Raw genomic sequence first — 23,438 nt, forward strand, 5'->3', positions numbered from 1 at the left:
TCTTCACCTGTGTCCTTAATTAGTTTGTGTATTTATACCCCTGAGTTCAGTCCTCTTGTCACGGAGTCTTTGTGCTGTTATGTTTATCTCCAGTTTCCTCTGTACTGTGTTCTTTGTTTTGCACTTTGCTTTTCTTTTGGATTTAGTAGTCACTGTGTTTTTTTGGATTATACTCTTTGTTTTTTTTTGTTTTGTTTTTTGTTTTGCCCTGTATATAGTGTATATAGTATTAATAAACCTTTTGATTCTTTTTCTACTTCCGCCTCACGCCTCTGCATTTGAGTCATCCCCCTGGTGGCCTAGTGGGGGTTTGCTGGATTATCACACCAATGAACCAGGTTCAAATCCTAGCAAAACCCTAACATAACCTCACTATTATCAGATAAAACATCATAACTAAAATATTTCACCCTAGATTTGTGTTGTGTATTAACTGACTTACAATATTTGCTGCTTTTTGGTGCTTACAAGTGCCTTTGTATACATTTCAAATGGCTTTATTTCTGTTAGTCATGTCTCTGTCCTGTCATTGTGGTTTAAAAAACAAAACAAAACCCTGGCTTCTAATATTTATCATCCAATAATAATCCACAGCAGGTCAGTGCAGTGTGTGAGTTCACATACAGTGGTGCTTGAAAGTTTGTGAACCCTTTAGAATTTTCTATTACTTACTCCTCTTCATCCCCTGTGGGACATAAGGCTTCAGTGAGCTCTCTCCATTGCATGCAGTCCTTGGCAGCATGTTGTGCTTCTCCCCACGACAGGTTCATCTTTTGAAGCTCCTGTACCACAGTTCTACGCCAGGTGTTTTTAGGTCTTCCAGGTTTTCTTTTTCCAGGTGGTGTCCATCTTAAGGCAACTCTTGGGATTCAGTTTTGCTCCATCCTTAACACATGTCCAAGCCATCTTAAGTGTCTTAATGTAATGTCCTTGGTGATGTTTTGACTGCTGGTTTTCTTGTATAGTTGTTGGTTAGAAATTTTGTTGGGCCAAAAGATCTGGCAGATTCGTCTGAGGCATCTGTTGTGGAAGACCTCAAGTCTCCTCATGTCTGTACTGACGACACGCCAACACTCTGAACCATACAGTAGGACAGACTTTACGTTGCTGTTGTACAGGAGCATCTTTGTTTTTAGGCTGTATTGTTTGGACCTCCACATGGATCGGAGTTGGGAGAAGGCACCCAGTGCCTTTCCCAGCCTTGCTCTAATGTCTTTATGGACAGCGCTGTCCTTGCTGATAAGGCTGCCAAGATAGGTGAAGTCCTCCACAAACTCGAGTGGTGCTCCATTCACCTGGATGGGTGCTGTGGGGATGGAGTTTATGCACATCATTTGGGTTTTGGAGGTGTTGATGTTAAGTCCAACCTGTCTGGCATATTTGTTGAGCCTGTCAGTTTTCGACTGCATGTTAGAGTGGTTTGTTGAAAGGAGAGCAAGGTCATCTGCAAAGTCAAGGTCTTCCAATTGAGAGGACAGGGTCCATTGGATGCCTCTGGGTTTGTCTGCTGTTGTGTTGGTTGTGATCCAATCTATTGCAAGTAGGAAGAGGATGGGAGAGATGATGCACCCCTGTCTCACTCCAGACTGTACAGGGAACCACTCAGTGAGAGTGTTGCCCATAAGGACACTGCACTCAAATTTTCCATAGAAGATTTTTATGACTGTAATTATCTTAGGTGGAATTCCGTAGTACTGGAGTATCTTCCAAAGAGAGTGTTCCGATGGACACTGCCGAAGGCTTTCTTAAAATCAACAAAGTTGATGAACAGGGGTGTGTTCCATTCTAAGCACTGCTCTAGGATGTTTCGCAGTGCAAATATCTGGTCCATACAACCTCTTCCTTTCCTGAAGCCTGCTTGTTTGAGCCTGGAGTCCATGACTGGCTCCATTCTGTTGAGAAGGACTCTGCAGAACACTTTGCTTGGGATGGACAGAAGGCTGAGTCCTTGCCAGTTGTTACAGTTTTTGGTGTCGCCTTTCTTTGGGATTTTGACTATGAGGCCTTTAGACCAGTCTTCGGGGATGGTGTCACTGTTCCAGATGTTTTGGAAGAGGTCAGTAAGGACCTTAGTTGACGTTAAAATGTTGGCCTTCAGCATCTCCACACGGATTGCATCCAGGCCACGTGCCTTGCCACTCTTTAGGAATAGGACGGCAGTTTTAACCTCAGAAAGGTCAGGGGGGCTGATGTTGATATCCAGGATGTAGTCTGTTATGATGTTAGCAGGTTGTTCTGGTTCAGGGTGGTTAAGCACTTCCTGGAAATGTTGAACCCATCTGGCTGCTTGCTCCCGCTCTGATGCGCTAAAGTTGCTGATCTTATCCCTAATGTGGGTGCTTTGGCTTGTGTGGTTTCCACAGAGTCGTTTGGTGATCTTATATACGGTCCCCAGGTTCTCAAAGGGTGCGGCCTTCTCTGCTTCCTTTCCTGGGCTTTCTGCAAAGGTCCTCTCGTCTCTCCTTGCACTCCTCTTTACTTCCTTGTCCTTGCTTTTATAGGCCAGCTTGGCTTTTTCAATAAGCCATTTGGATTTGAGGTTCAGTAACCTTGCTTTTAGTTGTTTCCTCTCCTCAGTTCTCTGCCAGGTCTTAGCCGATATCCATTCCTTGGCCCCTCTCTGTTTAAAGCCCCGCACCTTCTGTGCTGTTTCAAAGTATATGCTCTTGATGGTGTTCTGTTTGTGATTTACTGTGGGCACTTCTTCTGTTGCAGAGGTGGCATCTAATGTGCTGAAGCGGTTTCTCAGTTCCAACATAAATTCCTTGTTGGTCTTTGGATACTGGAGCTTTGCAATATCCAGTATCTTCTGCCGCTGGTTTTGTGGCACCGACCTCTTCAATTTGAGCTTGATGGTGGCAACGAGCAGGTAGTGATTGCTGTAGACATCTGCGCTCTCACATCTTCTATGCTCTCACATCTTGTAGTGACCTGCACCACGTTCCATTAATTATGATGTGGTCAATCTGGTTGATGGTTCTACCATCAGGTGACTTCCATGTGAGCTTGTGGATGTTCTTGTGTGGAAAAATAGTTCCGCCAATGACCAGGTTGTTGTTCAGGCAGAAATCAACAAGGCGTTCACCATTGTCGTTTCTTGTGCCATGCCCGTGTGTGCCCATTGCCCTCTCATAGTTGGAGTTGTCAGTTCCCACTTTGGCATTCATGTCGCCAGTTATCAGGAGCATGCTGTGTTGGGGTAACTTAGAGACTGCCATTTGGAGCTGTTCATACCAATTCTCTTTGTCCTCCTCCTCAGCCTCATTTGTTGGTGCGTAGCACTGCAAGATGGTGAGTTTGCAGAACTTGGGAGTTGAAACACACTCTGATCAGCCTTTCACTTACTGGTTCCCACTCCAGCAAGGTTTTGGCTTTCTCTTTGGAGATTATGATGGCTACTCCATGTGTATGGGCACTCTCATGGCCTGAGTGAAGGATGATGGATCCATCTTGTAGAACTTGGCATCCGGAGCCCTTCCAGTGACTTTCACTAATCCCCAGGATGTCCAGGTGGTATCTCTTCATTTCACTGAGGACTTGTGCTGTCTTGGAGGTCTCGAACATGGTTCGGACAGTCCATGCTCCAAGGCGGATCTTGATCTTTGGCCCAAGCAGTCCCCCCATCATACCCCTGACTTCCTTTCGGCTTTCATCAGGAGTAGTCATACTGCCACTCAAAGAGTGGCGGAGAACTGCGATGGGCCTGATGTCGATGGATTTGCTCATTTTGGTTTCTGTAATGGTAGCTTTTTTTTTTTACAGGGTGGCGTTGTTAGCGCCACGCCCAACCCCCAACCTGAAGGACCAGTGTGCTGTCTTTCATCTGGCTACTCACCTAAGACCAATCTGGTAAGGTTGGACCTGCTAGGAGCCAGAGGCTCCCCCCAGCATAGCTCTTAGGGTCTTTGAAGCGCACAAGCCTTTCCACCACGGCAAGGTTACAGCACAAGGAGAAGAGATTTTCTATATTTCTGCATAAATATGAACTAAAACATTATCAGATTTTCACACAATTCCTAAAAGTCGATAAAGAGAACCCAGTTAAACAAATGAGACAAAAATATTATACTTGGTCATTTATTTATTGAGGAAAATGGTCCAACAGTACATATCTGTGAGTGGCAAAAGTATGTGAACCTTTGCTTTCAGTATCTGGTGTGACCCCCTTGTGCAGCAATAACTGCAACTAAACGTTTCCGGTAACTGTTGATCAGTCCTGCAACACTGGCTTGGAGGAATTTTAGCCCATTCTTCCATACAGAACAGCTTCAACTCTGGGATGTTGGTGTGTTTCCTCTCATGAACTGCTCGCTTCAGGCCCTTCCACAACATTTCGATTGGATTAAGGTCAGGACTTTGACTTGGCAATTCCAAAACATTAACTTTATTCTTCTTTAACCATTCTATGGTAGAATGACTTGTATACTTAGGGTCGTTGTCTTGCTGCATGACCCACCTTCTCTTGAGATTCAGTTCATGGACAGATGTCCTGACATTTTCCTTTAGAAATCGCTGGTGTAATTCAGAATTCATTGTTCCATCAATGATGGCAAGCCATCCTGGCCCAGATACAGCAAAACAGGCCCAAATCATAATACTACCACCACCATGTTTCACAGATGGGATAAGGTTCTTATGCTGGAATGCAGTGTTTTCCTTTCTCCAAACATAGTGCTTCTCATTTAAACCAAAAAGTTCTATTTTGGTCTCATCTGTCCCATCTGTCCTCATCTGTCATCTGTCATCTAACCCCTTGTGCAGGAATAACTGCAACTAAACGTTTCTAGTAACTACAACCCCGATTCCCAAAAAGTTGGGACAAAGTACAAATTGTAAATAAAAACGGAATGCAATGATGTGGAAGTTTCAAAATTCCATATTTTATTCAGAATAGAACATAGATAACATATCAAATGTTTAAACTGAGAAAATGTATCATTTAAAGAGAAAAATTAGGTGATTTTAAATTTCATGACAACAACACATCTCAAAGAAGTTGGGACAAGGCCATGTTTACCACTGTGAGACATCCCCTTTTCTCTTTACAACAGTCTGTAAACATCTGGGAACTGAGGAGACAAGTTGCTCAAGTTTAGGGATAGGAATGTTAACCCATTCTTGTCTAATGTAGGATTCTAGTTGCTCAACTGTCTTAGATCTTTTTTGTCGTATCTTCCGTTCTATGATGCGCCAAATGTTTTCTATGGGTGAAAGATCTGGACTGCAGGTTGGCCAGTTCAGTACCCGGACCCTTCTTCTACGCAGCCATGATGCTGTAATTGATGCAGTATGTGGTTTGGCATTGTCATGCTGGAAAATGCAAGGTCTTCCCTGAAAGAGATGTCGTTTGGATGGGAGCATATGTTGCTCTAGAACCTGGATATACCTTTCAGCATTGATGGTGTCTTTCCAGATGTGTAAGCTGCCCATGCCACACGCACTAATGCAACCCCATACCATCAGAGATGCAGGCTTCTGAACTGAGCACTGATAACAACTTGGGTCGTCCTTCTCCTTTTTAGTCCGAATGACACAGCGTCCCTGATTTCCATAAAGAACTTCAAATTTTGATTTGTCTGACCACAGAACAGTTTTCCACTTTGCCACAGTCCATTTTAAATGAGCCTTGGCCCAGAGAAGACGTCTGCGCTTCTGGATCATGTATAGATATGGCTTCTTCTTTGAACTACAGAGTTTTAGCTGGCAACGGCGGATGGCACGGTGAATTGTGTTCACAGATAATGTTCTCTGGAAATATTCCTGAGCCCATTTTGTGATTTCCAATACAGAAGCATGCCTGTATGTGATGCAGTGCCGTCTAAGGGCCCGAAGATCACGGGCACCCAGTATGGTTTTCCGGCCTTGACCCTTACGCACAGAGATTCTTCCAGATTCTCTGAATCTTTTGATGATATTATGCACTGTAGATGATGATATGTTCAAACTCTTCGCAATTTTACACTGTCGAACTCCTTTCTGATATTGCTCCACTATTTGTCGGCGCAGAATTAGGGGGATTGGTGATCCTCTTCCCATCTTTACTTCTGAGAGCCGCTGCCACTCCAAGATGCTCTTTTTATACCCAGTCTTGTTAATGACCTATTGCCAATTGACCTAATGAGTTGCAGTTTGGTCCTCCAGCTGTTCCTTTTTTGTACCTTTAACTTTTCCAGCCTCTTATTGCCCCTGTCCCAACTTTTTTGAGATGTGTTGCTGTCATGAAATTTCAAATGAGCCAATATTTGGCATGAAATTTCAAAATGTCTCACTTTCAACATTTGATTTATTGTCTATGTTCTATTGTGAATACAATATCAGTTTTTGAGATTTGTAAATTATTGCATTCCGTTTTTATTTACAATTTGTACTTTGTCCCAACTTTTTTGGAATCGGGGTTGTATTGATCAGTCCTGCACACCAGCCTGAAGGAATTTTAGTCCATTCCTCTGTACAGAACAGCTTCAACTCTGGGATGTTGGTGGGTTTCCTCACATAAGCTGCTCGCTTCAGGTCCTTCCACAACATTTTGATTGGATTAAGGTCAGGACTTTGACTTGGCCATTCCAAAACTTTAACTTTATTCTTCTTTAACCATTCTGTGGTAGAACAACTTGTGTGCTTAGGGTTGCTGTCTTGCTGCATGACCCACCTTCTCTTGAGATTCAGTTCATGAACATATGTCCTGACATTTTCCTTTAGAATTCGCTGGTATCATTCAGAATTCATTGTTCCATCAATGATGGCAAGCCACCCTGGCCCAGATGCAGCAAAATAGGCCCAAACCACGATACTACCACCACCATGTTTCACAGATGGGATAAGGTTCTTATGGTGGAATGCAGTGTTTTCCTTTCTCCAAACATAACGCTTCTCATTTAAACCAAAAAGTTCTATTTTGGTCTCATCCGTCCACAAAACATTTTTCCAATAGCTTTCTGGCTTGTCCACGTGATCTTTAGCAAACTGCTGATGTGCAGCAATGTTCTTTTTGGAGAGCAATGGCTTCCTCCTTGCAACCCTGCCATGAACACCATTGTTGTTCAGTGTTCTCCTGATAATGGGCTCATGAACATTAACATAAACCAATGTGAGAGAGGCCTTCAGTTGGTTAGAAGTTACCCTGGGGTCCTTTGTGACCTCGCTGACTATTACACGCCTAGCTCTTGGAGTGATCTTTGTTGGTCAACCACTCCTTGGGAGGGTAACAATGGTCTTGAATTTCCTCCATTTGTGCACAATCTAACTGTGGATTGGTGGAATCCAAACTCTTTAGAGATGGTTTTGTAACCTTTTCCAGCCTGATGAGCATCAACAACGCCTTTTCTGAGGTCCTCAGAAATCTTCTTTGTTCGTGCCATGATACACTTCCACAAACGTGCTGTGAAGATCAGACTTTGATAGATCCCTGTTCTTTAAATAAAACAGAGTGCCCACTCACACCTGATTGTCATCCCATTGATTGAAAACACCTGACTCTAATTTCACCTTCAAATTAACTGCTAATCCTAGAGGTTCACATACTTTTGCCACTCACAGATATGTAATATTGGATCATTTTCCTCAATAAACAAATGACCAAGTATAATATTTTTGTTTCATTTGTTTAACTGGCTTCTCTTTATCTACTTGTAGGACTTGTGTGAAAATCTGATGTTGTTTTAGGTCATATTTATGCAGAAATATAGAAAATTCTAAAGGGTTCACAAACTTTCAAGCACCACTGTAAGCTACTATTTCATTTAAATGTATTTAGTATAAATACACAGGTGATTATAGAAAATCGCGTGCTGATTGGTCGAGAGATTTGGACTATTTCTTGATAATCACCTTGAGCGACTCGGCAAAATGGCAGCCAAACGCTTTGTCGCTGTAAGTGAGGAAGAATTACAAATTATAAAAGAAAATGCTGTTCCTAAAAGCACTAAAGATGCTCCGAAGTTTGGTCTAAAACTATTCAAAGGTAAGGTGGAATTGTGATTTATTTTATCAATTTCAAAACAAAAAGTATTTCCTGTGAGTTGGTGTAGATAAGTGACAAGTCTGCACACATTACATTTGCATGCCACTTTTGAAATTGGAAAAAATATTTAAAATAATCACTAGTGTATTTGTACTAAAACAATTATCTACTTCAGGCTAAGTTAGAGCTGGGCGATATGACCTAAAAAAAAATCTTCAATTTTTTCACAAAAAATCCGATTTTCGATTTTAATCGATTTTTCCCCCTACTAAAAATCAAACTACAGATGACAAAGAAATGGTTCAAAACAAGTTTTACCTTTTATTTTGTTTTCATTTAAATTTCCCCTTTGGGGTTAAAGTGCAACCAGAAACCAAAAAGAAGCCAAAAAACAAGCTTGCAGATGAGATGGCAGACCATGCCATTGTAAATAGTGAGAACATACAGTAACTTTTCGAAAGCTTTCTCCAACATAGCTTAGTTTCAAACTGGCACTGACAGAATGCACCCTCAAACCTAAAAAAAAAAATGCCCCCTCAAAAAAAAAAAAAAAAAAAAAAAATATATATATATATATATATATATGTGTGTGTGTATGTTATTTACCAGCTGGGAGGTCCGCATGGTGAAATACTGTGACCGAGGTCTTGAAAGTACTGAGCGAGGCCCTCTGGGCCAAGGTCAGTATTCAAGGCCGAGGTCATGGTATTTCACCATACGGACTGACCTTAAGCTGGTAAGTAATATATTTATTTTTTTCTTTACCAAATTCTAACAGAAAACGAGAGCGCCCGAAAGGGAAAACTGAGCTGAGCCGCCATTTTGAATCCTCGTTCATGGCTGTAATGCAAATTGCTTTCTCCTCAGTATACAAGTGCACTTCCATGGCAGGAAAAAAACTACATTTTGCCACCTATGTAGTCCCCTATTTATACAAATAGGAGTCTGTGGCAGCGGGGGCGTGGTCAAGCGCCAGTCTGTGACAGGAGGGCGGAGTTGGGGAAGGTAAATGGCAGAATCGCTACACCTGAGTGTGATTAACCTATGTTTTGTGTGTGTTCTCCCCAGTAAACCGCGCCCTACTTAAGGAGGGAGAGTGAGAGCGGAGGGGAGTCATTGAGAGGAGACTACAGTCTGCGTGTGCGTGAGTCAGTCTCCGAGTGCTTGGGCTAAATGTTAGACTGAAAAGTTGGCAATAAAAGCCGTTTTGCATCCTGATCTCTGTCCTGCCATCTTCTGTGCTCCACCCACACATTGAACACGCTACAGTGGTGCCGAAACCCGGGAAGGTGGAGCACCGGTCCTGCAGCCCCATGGAATCCTCCCTGTTCGCGGACTTGGTCCACGCCCTCGCCACAGCTCAGCAGAGCCAGCACCAGGCACTCGTCACGCTCCGGAAGGAGCAGGAGCGCCGCTTCGAAGCCCTGGTGCTGGCTCAGCAGGAAGACTGAGAGGCGTTCCGGCGCCTCCTCGCGTCGGCGAGGTCCACCAGCGCCCCGGCCGCGGGCCCATCTCCCATCACCTTGACTAAGATGGGCCCGCAGGACGACCCCGAGGCGTTCATCACGTTATTCGAGCAGGTCGCCGAAGCCTCGGGGTGGCCGATGGAGCAGCGCGCGGCGTGCCTCCTCCCCCTCCTGACAGGAGAGGCGCAGTTAGCCGCACTACAGCTCCCCGCCGACCACCGGCTGGCCTACGCCGACCTTCACCGGGCTGTCCTCCAGCGCGTGGGGCGCACGCTAGAGCAGCAGCGCCAGAGCTTCCGCGCGCTGCAAATGGAGGAAGTCGGCAGCCCGTTCGCGTTCGGCCAGCAGCTCCGGGACGCCTGCTGGCGGTGGCTGAGGGCCGAAGATCGCGACGCCGAGGGAATCATCGACCAGGTGGCGCTGGAACAGTTCATCGCCCGCCTGCCCGCCGGAACCGCGGAGTGGGTCCAGTGCCACCGCCCGGCGTCGCTGGATCAGGCCGTAGGACTGGCGGAGGATCATCTGGCGGCTGTCCCGGCGGCAGGACAACGGATGGCATCATCGTCTCTCTCCTCTTCTCTCTCTCTCTCTTCCCCCTCCTCCCGTGTCCCGTCCTCGCCCCATTCCCCCACCACGGAGGCGGGAGCCGGCTCCACCCCAGCCGGCCCGCCGCACCCGTGGTGCCCTCCCGTTTCTCCCTTCTGTGTCTGTCTCTCCCCCCCCTCAGGTGAGTGACCCTCAAACCACAGCTGCAAAGGGGAGGCCCGGGCCGGTTTGCTGGCGCTGCGGGGAACCGGGTCACCTGCAGCAACAGTGTGCCGCGATGGAGGTGGGGGCGGTGGTGTGGATCCCCGACGCGCCAGAGGCTGCCCTCGATCAGGCCGGAGTGTATCGCATACCGGTAAGTGTACAAGGGGCGACATATCAGGCGTTGGTGGATTCGGGTTGCAATCAGACCTCTATCCGCCAAAGCCTGGTGCAAGATGAGGCATTGGGGGGAGCACAAGGGGTGAAGGTGTTGTGTGTGCATGGGGATATTCACTACTACCCGTTGGTGTCGGTCCACATACATTTCAGAGGGGACAAATCCATAGTGAAGGCGGAGGTTAATCCTCACCTTACCCACTCTTTGATCTTGGGGACTGATTGGCCAGGATTTCGGGGGTTGATGGCGTGCCTAGTAAAGAGTGGGTCCTGCCGGTTATCAGGGGAGGGTCCCGGTGTCGCTTTGGCTGGAGCTGCGGTCGCAGAGCCGTCTACGTCATCTCCGCGACAGAGTGAGGAGCCCCTGGCCCCTCCTCTTTCTATTGGGGAATCCCTCACGGATTTCCCACTGGAACAATCGCGAGATGAAACTCTGCGACACGCGTTTGACCAAGTGAGAGTAATCGATGGTCAAACGCTCCAGCCGAACGCCACCCCGCCCTTCCCCTATTTTTCCATTTTAAAGGATAGGTTATACCGAGTGATGCAGGACACTCAGACGAAGGAACGTGTCACCCAGTTGTTAATTCCAAAGAGCCGCCGGGAATTGGTATTCCAGGCGGCTCACTTTAATCCCATGGTGGGACACCTCGGGCAGGATAAAACACTCGCCTGGATAATGGCCCGATTCTATTGGCCGGGGATTCGCGGCGACGTCCGTAAGTGGTGTACGGCGTGCCACGAATGCCAGTTGGTAAATCCAGCGGCCATTCCAAAAGCGCCTTTGCGCCCCCTACCATTAATCGAGACCCCGTTTGAAAGAATTGGGATGGATCTCGTCGGGCCATTAGATCGGTCAACACGAGGGTACCGCTTTATATTGGTTCTGGTGGACTATACAACGCGATACCCGGAAGCAGTGCCTCTTCGCAATATCTCCGCACGTAGTATTGCAGAGGCCCTCTTCCACGTCATCTCCCGGGTCGGAATCCCGAAAGAGATTCTGACTGACCAAGGCACCTCGTTTATGTCACGAACACTGGCCGAACTGTATGGGCTACTGGGTATTAAGCCGATCCGCACCAGTGTGTATCACCCACAGACGGACGGTTTAGTCGAACAGTTCAATCGCACCCTCAAGAATATTATCAAAAAATTCGTGAGGATGCACGTAACTGGGATAAGTGGCTCGAACCCTTGTTGTTTGCAGTGCGAGAGGTCCCCCAAGCCTCCACGGGGTTCTCCCCGTTTGAATTATTGTATGGGTGTAAGCCGCGCGGCATCTTAGATGTACTACGGGAAAATTGGGAGGAGGGACCTTCACAGAGCAAAAATGAAATTCAATATGTTATGGATCTGCGTGCAAAACTCCACACGCTCACCCACCTAACTCAGGAGAATTTGCGGCAGGCCCAGGAACGGCAAACCCGCCTGTACAACAAGGGCACGCGCCTTAGAGAGTTCACTCCGGGAGATAAGGTACTCGTCCTGTTGCCCACGTCGAGCTCCAAATTAATCGCCAAGTGGCAAGGGCCCTTTGAGGTCACACGGCGAGTCGGGGACGTCGACTATGAGGTTAGGCGAACGGACAGGGAGGGGGCGCTACAGATCTACCACCTCAATCTGCTGAAGCTCTGGAACGAGGAGGTCCCCGTGGCGTTGGTGTCGGTAGTTCCGGAGAAGGCGGAGCTGGGGCCGGAGGTCCAAAAAGGGTCATTGGCATCTCGCACCTCTCCGGTCCCCTGTGGAGACCATCTCTCCTCGACCCAACTCACGGAGGTTGCCCAGTTGCAGGCCGAGTTTTCGGATGTGTTCTCGCCCCTGCCCGGTCGCACCAACCTCATAGAACACCACATACAGACGCCCCCGGGGGTGGTAGTGCGTAGCCGTCCTTATAGATTACCCGAACACAAAAAAAAGGTGGTTCGGGAAGAACTTCAGGCCATGCTCGAAGTGGGCATCGTCGAGGAGTCCCACAGTGACTGGAGCAGCCCGGTGGTCTTGGTTCCCAAGGCCGACGGCTCGGTCCGGTTCTGTGTGGACTATAGAAAAGTCAACGCGGTGTCTAAATTTGACATGTACCCAATGCCTCGTATTGATGAGCTGCTCGATCGACTAGGCACGGCTCGCTTTTACTCGACACTGGATTTGACGAAGGGATATTGGCAGATCCCCTTGACTCCATTATCCCGGGAAAAAACGGCCTTTTCCACACCGTTCGGCTTACACCAGTTCGTCACACTTCCGTTTGGGCTGTTTGGGGCGCCCGCTACGTTTCAGCGGCTGATGGACCGGGTCCTCCGGCCCCACACCACCTATGCGGCCGCTTACTTAGACGACATCATCATTTATAGTAATGACTGGCAGCGGCACCTGCAACACCTGAGGGCCGTCCTTAGGTCGCTGAGGCGGGCGGGGCTCACTGCCAACCCGAAGAAGTGTGCGATTGGGCGGGTGGAAGTATGGTATCTGGGCTTCCACTTGGGTAACGGGCAGGTGCGTCCCCAAATTAATAAGACAGCAGCGATTGCGGCCTGCCCGAGGCCCAAGACCAAAAAGGGGGTGAGACAGTTCCTGGGGCTGGCTGGCTATTACCGTAGGTTTATACCTAATTATTCGGACGTCACCAGCCCGCTGACTGACCTCACTAAAAAGGGGGCGCCAGATCCGGTCCAGTGGACGGAGCAGTGCCAGCGGGCTTTCTCTGAGGTAAAGGCTGCACTGTGTGGGGGGCCACTTTTGCACTCCCCTGACTTCTCTCTCCCTTTTTTGTTACAGACGGATGCGTCAGACAGAGGGCTGGGGGCCGTTTTGTCCCAGCAGGTGGGGGGAGAGGATCGCCCAGTATTATACATCAGCCGAAAGCTGTCAGTGCGTGAGGGGCGCTACAGCACCATCGAGAAAGAGTGCCTGGCGATCAAGTGGGCGGTCCTCGCCCTCCGTTACTACCTGCTGGGGCGCTCTTTCACCCTCTGTTCGGACCACGCGCCCCTCCAGTGGCTCCACCGCATGAAGGATGCCAACGCGCGGATCACCCGTTGGTATCTAGCGTTCCAACCTTTCAACTTCAAGGTGGTCCACAGGCCGGGGGCGCAGATGGTCGTGGCAGACTTCCTCTCCCGTCAAGGGGGGGGGAGTCGGCTGCGGGCCGGACGGGCGCCCGGCCTGAGTCGGGCGGTGGGGGTATGTGGCAGCGGGGGCGTGGTCAAGCGCCGGTCTGTGACAGGAGGGCGGAGTTGGGGAAGGTAAGTGGCAGAATCACTACACCTGAGTGTGATTAACCTATGTTTTGTGTGTGTTCTCCCCAGTAAACCGCGCCCTACTTAAGGAGGGAGAGTGAGAGCGGAGGGGAGTCATTGAGAGGAGACTACAGTCTGCGTGTGCGCGAGTCAGTCTCCGAGTGTTTGGGCTAAATGTTAGACTGAAAAGTTGGCAATAAAAGCTGTTTTGTATCCTGATCTCTGTCCTGCCGTCTTCTGTGCTCCACCCACACATTGAACACGCTACAGAGTCATTCAGGATTCAGCCATGTTTTTGCTCGGCGTTAGCAAATTACAGGTTTTTAGCTTTCTCCTGAAATGTTTTCTTTTATTTCTTCTTCCTCCGGGTAGTAAAACTCGCTTTCGCTGTGAACACTGTCGTTATCACTATCCATGCTGTAAAATTAATGCTATTCTCCTGAGAAATGCTGGCAAAAATGTATAAGATTTTTGATAATCTTATAAATAAATCTTGTAAAAAAAAAAAAGATAAATGTTTGTTGTTGCTGTGAACGAGCGAGTCGCCAGAGGTCCGTAACCAGGGTCCGTACTGTAGGATACAGACCTGCTCACCAGACAAGCAGAGCGCAGGATTTGGACCTCGAAAAAAATAAAAATAAATAATAATAAATAAAATTGTGTCCTTTTTGATAAAACTGACAAAATAGGGGAAAATATCCCAACTTTTTCCACTGTATGTATGGGCACCATGTCTTTTGCAATAAACATCGCGATAGCATCTGTGATTGCCTTCCACCGCACCCCATTCTTATCATAAGGCACACAGTTCGGAAATGTGTCCGGGACGGTTGCTTGCTTTACTGTGGATGGTGTGCTCATGCTGCTGCTGTGTTCATTCCGCTGGGAGCAGCACTTCTCCTGCTCTGCTGCATGCTTCTGTTTAATGGGTTGGAATACATTCGTCGTGCTGCTTCCTTTGGAAGCAACCGTTTTCAAACACACCTTACAACGAGGACTTGTTTGGGTGCATCTGACACCGCAAAACCGAACCAATTCCACATCATGGAGGAAGTTACTCCTTTCTTGGGCACAAGTTGCGGCTTTCCCCCCAATCGCTGCCATGCTGTTTGTGTGTGCAGGGCTTTCCACAAGCGCCGGCTGCCGGCCATACAGCCGACTACACAATTAAGTCCAGCCGGCTACTTTAATGACTATTATTTTTGTAGCCCACAGGCTCTAAATGTTAATTTCCGATTTTAATAAAATTAAATGTTTATCTAATGGACTGACAATGTCAAACTGAACCACACTCATTTAAGTTGTGATTCGCGCTGTTTGTACCACAAATTAATAACCACAAATTCCCCGCCGACTTCGTTGATCAAGGGAGAGTAACTCATCCGCGGCCCCGACATGCGGTGTGCGCGCGCACTCAGCGGAGGCAGTAGTGTGTCGGGGCCGTCAGAGGCGACATCGGAGGGAACAGAAGCAGAGATAACACTTATTTTGTCTCCGGTAAACAAGTCTTCTCTCGTTCAATTACGTGCTGGCATCAAAAGACACCGCTGGTTGTAAATGAAACCAAACTGAGTCGTTGGAGTGTATTTTCATACACAAATGGAGAAATGTTCGCTGAGCGTTTAACTGTGTAGCCACCACTGCAGACCGTTGTCATTGTTAATTCATAGCATGCTCAGTTGCGTGAATGTGTCATGCACCGAAAATAAGAGATTTACAAGCCAGGAACGCCTCATGATGCAATATGTGAGCTTGTATAGCCTATTACTGATTATTTTCGGTGCGCAAATCACAGTTTTCATTGGTGCATTAGCATCTGGCATACACTAATGAATAAAAAAGATGCAATATGTTGTAGTAATAATAATAATAATAATAGAGCAAATGTCTGAGAAATTAATATAGCTTGTCTATTATGCAGGCATACTTAGGCTAATAATAATAATATGAATGGTTTTTGAATAATGCTCTCCTGCAATAAATAAATGGTCTGTGGAAAATACATTTAATCCTGGGAACAGGATCCACAGGAGTTTATTTTTTTGTGTTTACTCCCCCTCCGGCCCTGTGTGCGTCTATGGCAAGCGCGCGGGCGGAGGGCTATAATGTCAGTGTCCGATCCGTTCTGCACATGCGCAGAGGGGAGCGTCGGTGGTGGATGTTAAAACTGAGAGAAAACTGATTTTCATAAAAACACATCGTCCTTAACTGTAAATTCGAATTAATCGATAAAATCGATTTATCGCCCAGCTCTAGGCTCAGTGAAGATCAGTGACTAATAACCTCGACTTTGTCTTCGTTATTATTCACTGATATTCACTTCGCCTTTGGTGAATAATCGTTCAATAATTCCATGTTTACGAATATAAACTAAAAGCAGCTGTTTGCTGTACACATTTCTGTTGCGCTACAATATTGTCATTTCTGCTCTTCATGACAGCTGTGCTTTGTTCACTAGTGTGATAAGTACTAACAATGTTTCACTTGATGCATCAAGTGGATAACATATGGAAACATTCAGCCAATGCAAAGGTTCAATACACCTGTTTGGCTGTGGAAAGTTGACCACCTGCTGCAGGCTTTAAGTGAAATTCTTCTCGTAATCCAGCTTGCTATATAAGCCCTTTTTCTCCATTCACTCACCTTGTCTAGCTGTGTATTCATTATCCTCTATCAGCCTGGCCAGGCCAAAGTCCGCAATCTTGCATACTAAACTGTCGCCCACAAGGATGTTAGCTGATCTCAGATCTCTGTGGATGTAGTTCATTCTTTCAATGTAAGCCATGCCTGCAGCCACCTGAAAGACACCACACCGCAAGTTTGGTTTTCAAGTATTAGTTTTTCACAGACGGCAGAGTTCAGAATGTGTGATGTGAGCAACATTTCAGATTTTCTTACCTGAGCTGCCATGTCTACAAGGTTTGGCAATTTAAGGCTCCGTCCTTCACCGTCTTTCAAAAAGTCAAGCAAACTCCCTGAAAATCATATCATCGATCATATGGGATCAGAAATGTATTCAAATTTATTTTAAAAAACAAAACAAAACAGAAAAACAATGCAAAACCACAAATGTTCATATGATCTTTAGATTACCATTGCTATCAAATAACAGCCACAATTTAACCAAGACATAGTGTAAGGAAACTTGTCAAATGGTCAACACTTACAGGGATGTGCTATTACAGGAAAATAACCAACAACAGGTTGGAGACACTATTACCACCCTGAAAGTTGATTCATTTCCAAGACTGCTTGATTCTGAAGTGCTTTGTTCCTCTTATGAATCACATCAATTTGTAGATTGCTAACAATTTGTTTATTTATTTATTTATTTTTTAAGATAATCCATTTATAGCTACATTTAATGTTGTGGAACATCTGCAAGAGAGTTACTTTCTGTTTTCGGTTACATTACAACAGCTATAAACCTGGTCATTTTCTCACCAATGTCACTTTTTCACAAGACTAATAATCTGACACTAGAGACTTGTTTCAAAATTTTATGTAAAAACAAATGGAATATCCGCATTATAACTCACTGTGCAAATTCTTACTGTAGAAATGAAGGTATTAGAACGAGTGCATTCATATAAAGCTATGATTTGCCTTGCAGCCAGAATTACTGTCAGAGTAATCTTGCTGTTGTGGAAAATTAATCATCAATTAATTTGAGTGGTATAACATTTTTTTTTGCCTCATTCTAATGCATCATAATGTCCAGAGAAATATGACACATAACCTCCAAGCTGAATAGATGCTTTCAAATCCATCAAGCAAATTTTATCATTGTAATTAAAAATAATACTGCAGGGACTTTTTTCCCCTTTCTTTATTACCTTTGCCCATATATTCTGTGACAATGTAAATAGGCTCTTCAGAGACAACAGCATATAACTGCACAAGCTTGTCATGTCTCAGTTTCTTCATGATCTGAGCTTCCTCCAGGAAAGACTCAGGGGACATGGTGCCTGGTTTCAAGGTCTTCACTGCCACTTTCGTGGTGCCATTCCAAGTACCTGCAATTTATTGGAAACATTGCAGAGTCTGAGAAATAACCCACTGTTGAGCAAAAATCCTTGTCTGGCCTAATGCATTAAAATGGCTGTGAATAAAATCACCTGTAATTCGCATCAATGGTATTTAAATGGACACGGGCCTCAGAGATTAAGCTGAATCCTGGATTAAACCAGTCAGTAGAGATTATCCAGTGTTGAAGCTTTCTCAGCCTGGCTTGAACCCATCAACAATAATTAATACGCACCCATCCAGACTTCTCCGAACTGGCCGTTCCCCAAGCGCTTGATAAGCTGAAGTGACTCTCGAGGGATTTCCCACACGTCTTTGGTTTTGACGGACAGATCGGCAAGGCGAGGCATGCCTTTATGGCAGGGGACTATCAATCGGCAGCACAGCCCTGCAGCCCTCGCTGCACACACACACACACACACACACACACACAAAATGGCATGCTGTTAGAAACTTGGCCAAGATGTAGACTATAATGGCTGCTCTGTCTGAAACTGGCAGTCATTCATTTTCTCACACACCATTCATTAAGTCATGCATAATTAAATATTGTATTTCGTCAGATGACTCAGATTTACCAGAATAATGGTGAACAAGCTGCTGCAGAGTCTCAAACTGAGCACGGGTGGTGATGTAGTAGCCTCCGTTGTCAAGCTTACGGATCTTATAGTGTTTCACGTGATCACCCTTAACGTCATCCCAGTCCTGTATGGATAAGGAATACGCTCCTGAAAGAGACACAGAGGACAGAACAGGACAGCAGATTACCGGTACGTGGGATGGAGAAAAAGTCTAGATGGATGTGGTTGTTTTTCCCCCCCTCCATGGTCTGATGGCGTTATCCATTAAATTGACATATGTGGTCTAAAATTCTAAAATAGGGACGCATCAATAACAATGTTCGTACTGGGTATTCCGTCAATGTCAAAGTTGCTGGTGGACATATGTGCAGTGTGGGAAATAAGGATGAACCAGTGGACAATGACTGGTAATTTTCGCATTTGTCCGTCTGGATTTCAAAAGCATCAGACCGGATGGCCAATAAAAAAAATTCAAATGTGTCTGTCTGTATTTCAAAAGTATGAAACTGGATGGCCCATGAAAAATTGTAAAGATATGGGTCTAATCTACTTCTAATTTTCTTCCAAATGTTACACTGGGCGAAGACATTATGTTGTAACACGGCCTGTGAAATGGGGGCCCCATGGGCCCGATTTTAAAAAAATCATAACTCTGCCACTGAAGGTCCTAGCCCCGCCAAACTTTACAGGCAAGTCCCTCCCCCCAGCCCTTTCAAACCAGCCCAAGCATGGCCCTCTATTTGCCCCGGAGCCCCTGAAAAACTTTAACACAAGCCCTGGCTTGAGCCAGTTTTTAAAAATTCAAAACTTGACCACTCAAAGTCCCAACCCCACCAAACTTTACAAGTACATTCCTCTCCCCAAGACCTTTCGAACGAGCCCAGGCTCGGCCCGATCTGACATTGGGTGCGAGCGCAGATCGCAGAAAGCTTTAGCACAAACCCTGGCTCCGGCTGCTTGCGTGTGCGGGGATTTAAAAATTCATAATTCAGCCACCAAGGGGCCTAGCCCCACCAAAATTTATACGCACTTCCCTCTCCCCGAGTGGCACACTAAATAAGACAACAATAATACACTCATGATTCCCTGTTGTTTTTATTGCACGATGCAGCTGAACTAGTGTTTTAGGGTTGACAGTATCTAACTGATCCAGTCAGTTGGTGAAGAGTTCAATTTCCATGGAACTTTGCAGTACAGTATTAAGTGCCAAACTGCCAATGGTTGTTATTATTATTACAAATGAAAAAAGAAATGCACATAATAATAAGAATGACAGTCAGTCAGTCATATGCTTTGTAGGACGTAGATTTATATTTTAAGTTTAATTTTCTTCTATTTTCTAAGTTCTAGTCCAGCAGATTTTAGTCTGAATGCCAAATTATATTAACATGTCTAGTTTTGAGTCATTTTGTTACAAAATTACTTGGAATCTCGTACTCAAAATTTTAACTATTACAGTATGTAAGAATAGTTATATTGTTAATTACTAGACTTATTATAAACATAGTATAAAATGGTCATTGTTGACAATGTTTCACGAGTGTTATTATAGTACCTATATATGAGTACTAGTAAGCTGTAACCAACTGGAACATCCTTGGCCCCCCATACTTTTTTCTAGACATGGAACTGACCTGTGTGTACTACTGTTTTCTTGGGTATAACTTTGAGCATGTTTTTCTTGAATCTTCTGACATTTTCTTGTAAATTACTTTCAATCTAAAGTGGAATTAGCAACTAATGTCTACTGTAATTTGGCCTTTGAAGATCACAAAAATGTGCCAGGAAATAACTGAGAAGCCATCTCTAGGCATCTAAAGCCCATCAGCTTCCGGCGCCTGAAGGTGGGCCCCGGACCCCCAGCCGCATTGTTCTGGGCCTTTGGCCCATCATTTGGACAGGCTGAAATTTGGACGAACAGACATCATTTCAGACTTGTCTGTCCTGTGACAGTCTGCTTAGAATTCCTTATTTCCCACACTGTGCATGTACACACCATCAACAACAAAAGCATCAATGCTAAGGCAGCACAGGAATGTTGCACCTTTTATTCTGTTTCACTGTTCTGTGTAAAAGGTCCGAATATGGAATAGGGGGGTCATTGTGTTCCACCTCTGAGCTGAAACCATTGGCAGTAATAGGATTGAAGAAGTATGTGTAAAAGGTACAGTTGGCATTGCAGGACAGCGCAGGGCTCTACGTTAACTTTGAGACATGGTTGCCCATTCGGGCAACCATTTGTAGAAATCTGGCTGCCCGAACTCAGAACATGGTTGCCCAAATATATTATATTATTATTTTTTATTCAACTTTCTCAGACGCTGTCTGTATCAACAAGCGTTGACACTAGCGCCCCGTGCGAGTAATGCAGTAATTAGTCATGTAGTGAAGGACATACCAATAGACAGTCCCCCCAGGATTTCGCGGGCCTTTTTTGTGATTGTTGCGGGCTAAAATGTCTGATGTTGCGGGGGGGGGTGTCCAAAAAATTGCGATGAAAGTTGCAGTGTTTTTTAGGCTTTTGTTGCAATTACATTGCGGGAGGAAGTGAGTTGCGAGAAATTGTTGCGATTTTCTCTTTTTGTGATTAAAATTGAGTGATATGTTAAATATTAAGTTATTACTGAAAAACTATTGATTAAAAAAGCAGACACTGAGAAATGGTCCTATAGACCCCTTTCACATGACGTCACCGCGCCGCGAGATTTTGTTAGGCGCCATATTGGAAGACCAAGTACATGCACTCACAATATAAAACAAAGTACGAGCGAGAGTAAAGTGACACGATGGATGATAATTCTGGTTATGTGAGTACATTACCAGTTGCAGAAAGGGCACGGTATGTGCAGAAACTGGCTGTGATTGATGGGTTTGACCCATATGATAAGACTCGCGGCAAGGGAGAATGGAAACATAAGGAGGACCTGACACCAATTCTGCCATCTGTTTGCTACCCAGACATTGTAAACTATTTGTTGTTTACACCCAGTGCCTACACTCAGTGTTCGAACTATGCTGATATTTTCGGGGGGATCCCTTTTATCCCCTTGGGGTGCTTGCGCTTGTCTCGGAGCGCGGATCTCCAAACACATGAGAAGCCTTGCGCTTGTCTCAGAGCGCGGATCTCCAAACACATGAGAAGCCTTGCGCTTGTCTCAGAGCGCGGATCTCCAAACACATGAGAAGCCTTGCGCTTGTCTCGGAGCGCGGATCTCCAAACACATGAGAAGCCTTGCGCTTGTCTCGGAGCGCGGATCTCCAAACACATGAGAAGCCTTGCGCTTGTCTCGGAGCGCGGATCTCCAAACACATGAGAAGCCTTGCGCTTGTCTCAGAGCGCGGATCTCCAAACACATGAGAAGCCTTGCGCTTGTCTCGGAGCGCGGATCTCCAAACACATGAGAAGCCTTGCGCTTGTCTCGGAGCGCGGATCTCCAAACACATGAGAAGCCTTGCGCTTGTCTCGGAGCGCGGATCTCCAAACACATGAGAAGCCTTGCGCTTGTCTCGGAGCGCGGATCTCCAAACACATGAGAAGCCTTGCGCTTGTCTCGGAGCGCCGATCTCCAAACACATGAGAAGCCTTGCGCTTGTCTCGGAGCGCCGATCTCCAAACACATGAGAAGCCTATCTTACGCACATATCACGCGGACTCCACACACGCATCGCATCTGAAGTCATAACTCATCAGGGGAAATCGTGTCCGCATTGGCATGTTCAAAAAACAACCTCGCATCAACAATGATACCACACGGAAGAAAAAAAAAAAACAGTCAGGCTACTCAACAACCAACCTGGCAGCAGCGAGCAAGCCCCAAACCATCCTAAATTATTATTATTATTAAATTGTAGAAGTCTGGGAGGCTTGCTCCTCATACAGTTATCAACTTGGGGCCAATTTAGCATGTTTTAAATCTGAATTTCTTGCGTTTGCTTACCTCAAAGTGTCCGCAGATCATGCACAGACTTATCCATTATATCCACAGTTTTTTGCCAAGTCTCACACAGGTTTCTTTCAAGTCTACTGTTGGGCCAATAAATCATAAATAAAACAGCTCAGATTTGTTTGTTTAAGTCGTTTGCCACTCCACTTTATTCTCGTGAGTTCACATACCGCTGCTGTTATTTCCCCCTAATCACGAGATTGTTGGTCTTCCAAAATGGCGCAGGGTCTGTTTACTTCCGGTTTCGGGTGACGTCAGTGAAAGGGGTCTATAAACAATATAAAAGATTACCAGGACTACAAAAATGCAGAAAAATAGGCTTTACTTATCCGAATGCACCTGTTGGTTCAAAAGTTAAAGTGCATAGAACCTCACGGCACAACGTGAAGTTACCTTAAAATATAATATAAATGCCTCAGCTTTCATGTAAGAAAAAAAAAACTATTAATACTAGTACTGTGTGCAGGCAGTCTCTCCTGAAGACTAAATTAAACAATAATTATAAACTGATAAAATAAATGGCTCAGGCTTCATAGAAGAAAAAAACAATTTGAACAGAATCTCACAGTATGATGCTGAAGCTGCCTAAACAATGGAAAATAAAATATCATTTTGGCAAAAATGTTGGCATCCATTAATTTCTTGTATTAAGTAAAAAAAATAATGTAAAGTGCGCACAGTCCTTCACTGTAAACATAACACACTTTCAGTAAAAGAATTTAAGCCTACGTAAACACTGACTCGCACATCATACAATGTTGCCAGATACTGCTGACGTTTTCCATCCCAAAAAATATGTTCAAAACCCGCCAAAATGCACTTAAAACTGCCCAATCTGGCAACACTGCGCACATGCCGCTTCTCTTGAACGCATACATGGAAGTAAGGCGGAAGGTAGTTTGCCGACGTCACCTCAAGACGACGCCAACGATTAGTCAAATTTGTGGGAAAGTTGCGGTGATTGGATATAATTGCAACACCGCCCTGAATTCGCGGGGATTGGTTGAATTGGCGTTGAAGTTGCAAATCGCAACATCGCGAAATCCTGGAGGGTCTGAATAGAACACTGAATATGCACTACGCGATAATTATTAGCAATGGGAAACTGCATTGCGAGCCCACGATGTGCAAATGTGAATTCCGCTAGTTGTTGAACATCCCGTAATGATAACATGGACGCGGTCTTTCCGAGTCAAACAATCGCAAATCGTGATGGAATTTCATCATAATATGAATGAATAAACATCGTTTTTCACGTAAGTTGACATTGGGTAGTTGCACGATCAGGCAAGCATTTG

At 45.5% G+C, this 23,438-nt stretch overlaps 1 protein-coding gene across 3 annotated transcripts in view; it reads right to left on the reverse strand.

The window, feature by feature from the left end:
- fyna (FYN proto-oncogene, Src family tyrosine kinase a) overlaps positions 1 to 23,438 on the reverse strand; it is a 71,768-nt gene that overhangs the window by 20,732 nt on the left and 27,598 nt on the right. For all 3 annotated transcript variants that reach the window (XM_060933690.1, XM_060933688.1, XM_060933689.1), the window contains 5 exons: positions 18,194 to 18,343; positions 17,851 to 18,015; positions 17,426 to 17,605; positions 16,488 to 16,564; positions 16,233 to 16,386 (listed from right to left, as the gene is read on the reverse strand). In XM_060933690.1, coding sequence (XP_060789673.1) covers positions 16,233 to 16,386; positions 16,488 to 16,564; positions 17,426 to 17,605; positions 17,851 to 18,015; positions 18,194 to 18,343 — 726 coding nt within the window. The remainder of the gene's footprint in view (positions 1 to 16,232; positions 16,387 to 16,487; positions 16,565 to 17,425; positions 17,606 to 17,850; positions 18,016 to 18,193; positions 18,344 to 23,438) is intronic.

Source organism: Neoarius graeffei, chromosome 11 (genome assembly GCF_027579695.1).
Source record: "Neoarius graeffei isolate fNeoGra1 chromosome 11, fNeoGra1.pri, whole genome shotgun sequence".
Taxonomy (NCBI): Eukaryota; Metazoa; Chordata; class Actinopteri; order Siluriformes; family Ariidae; genus Neoarius; species Neoarius graeffei.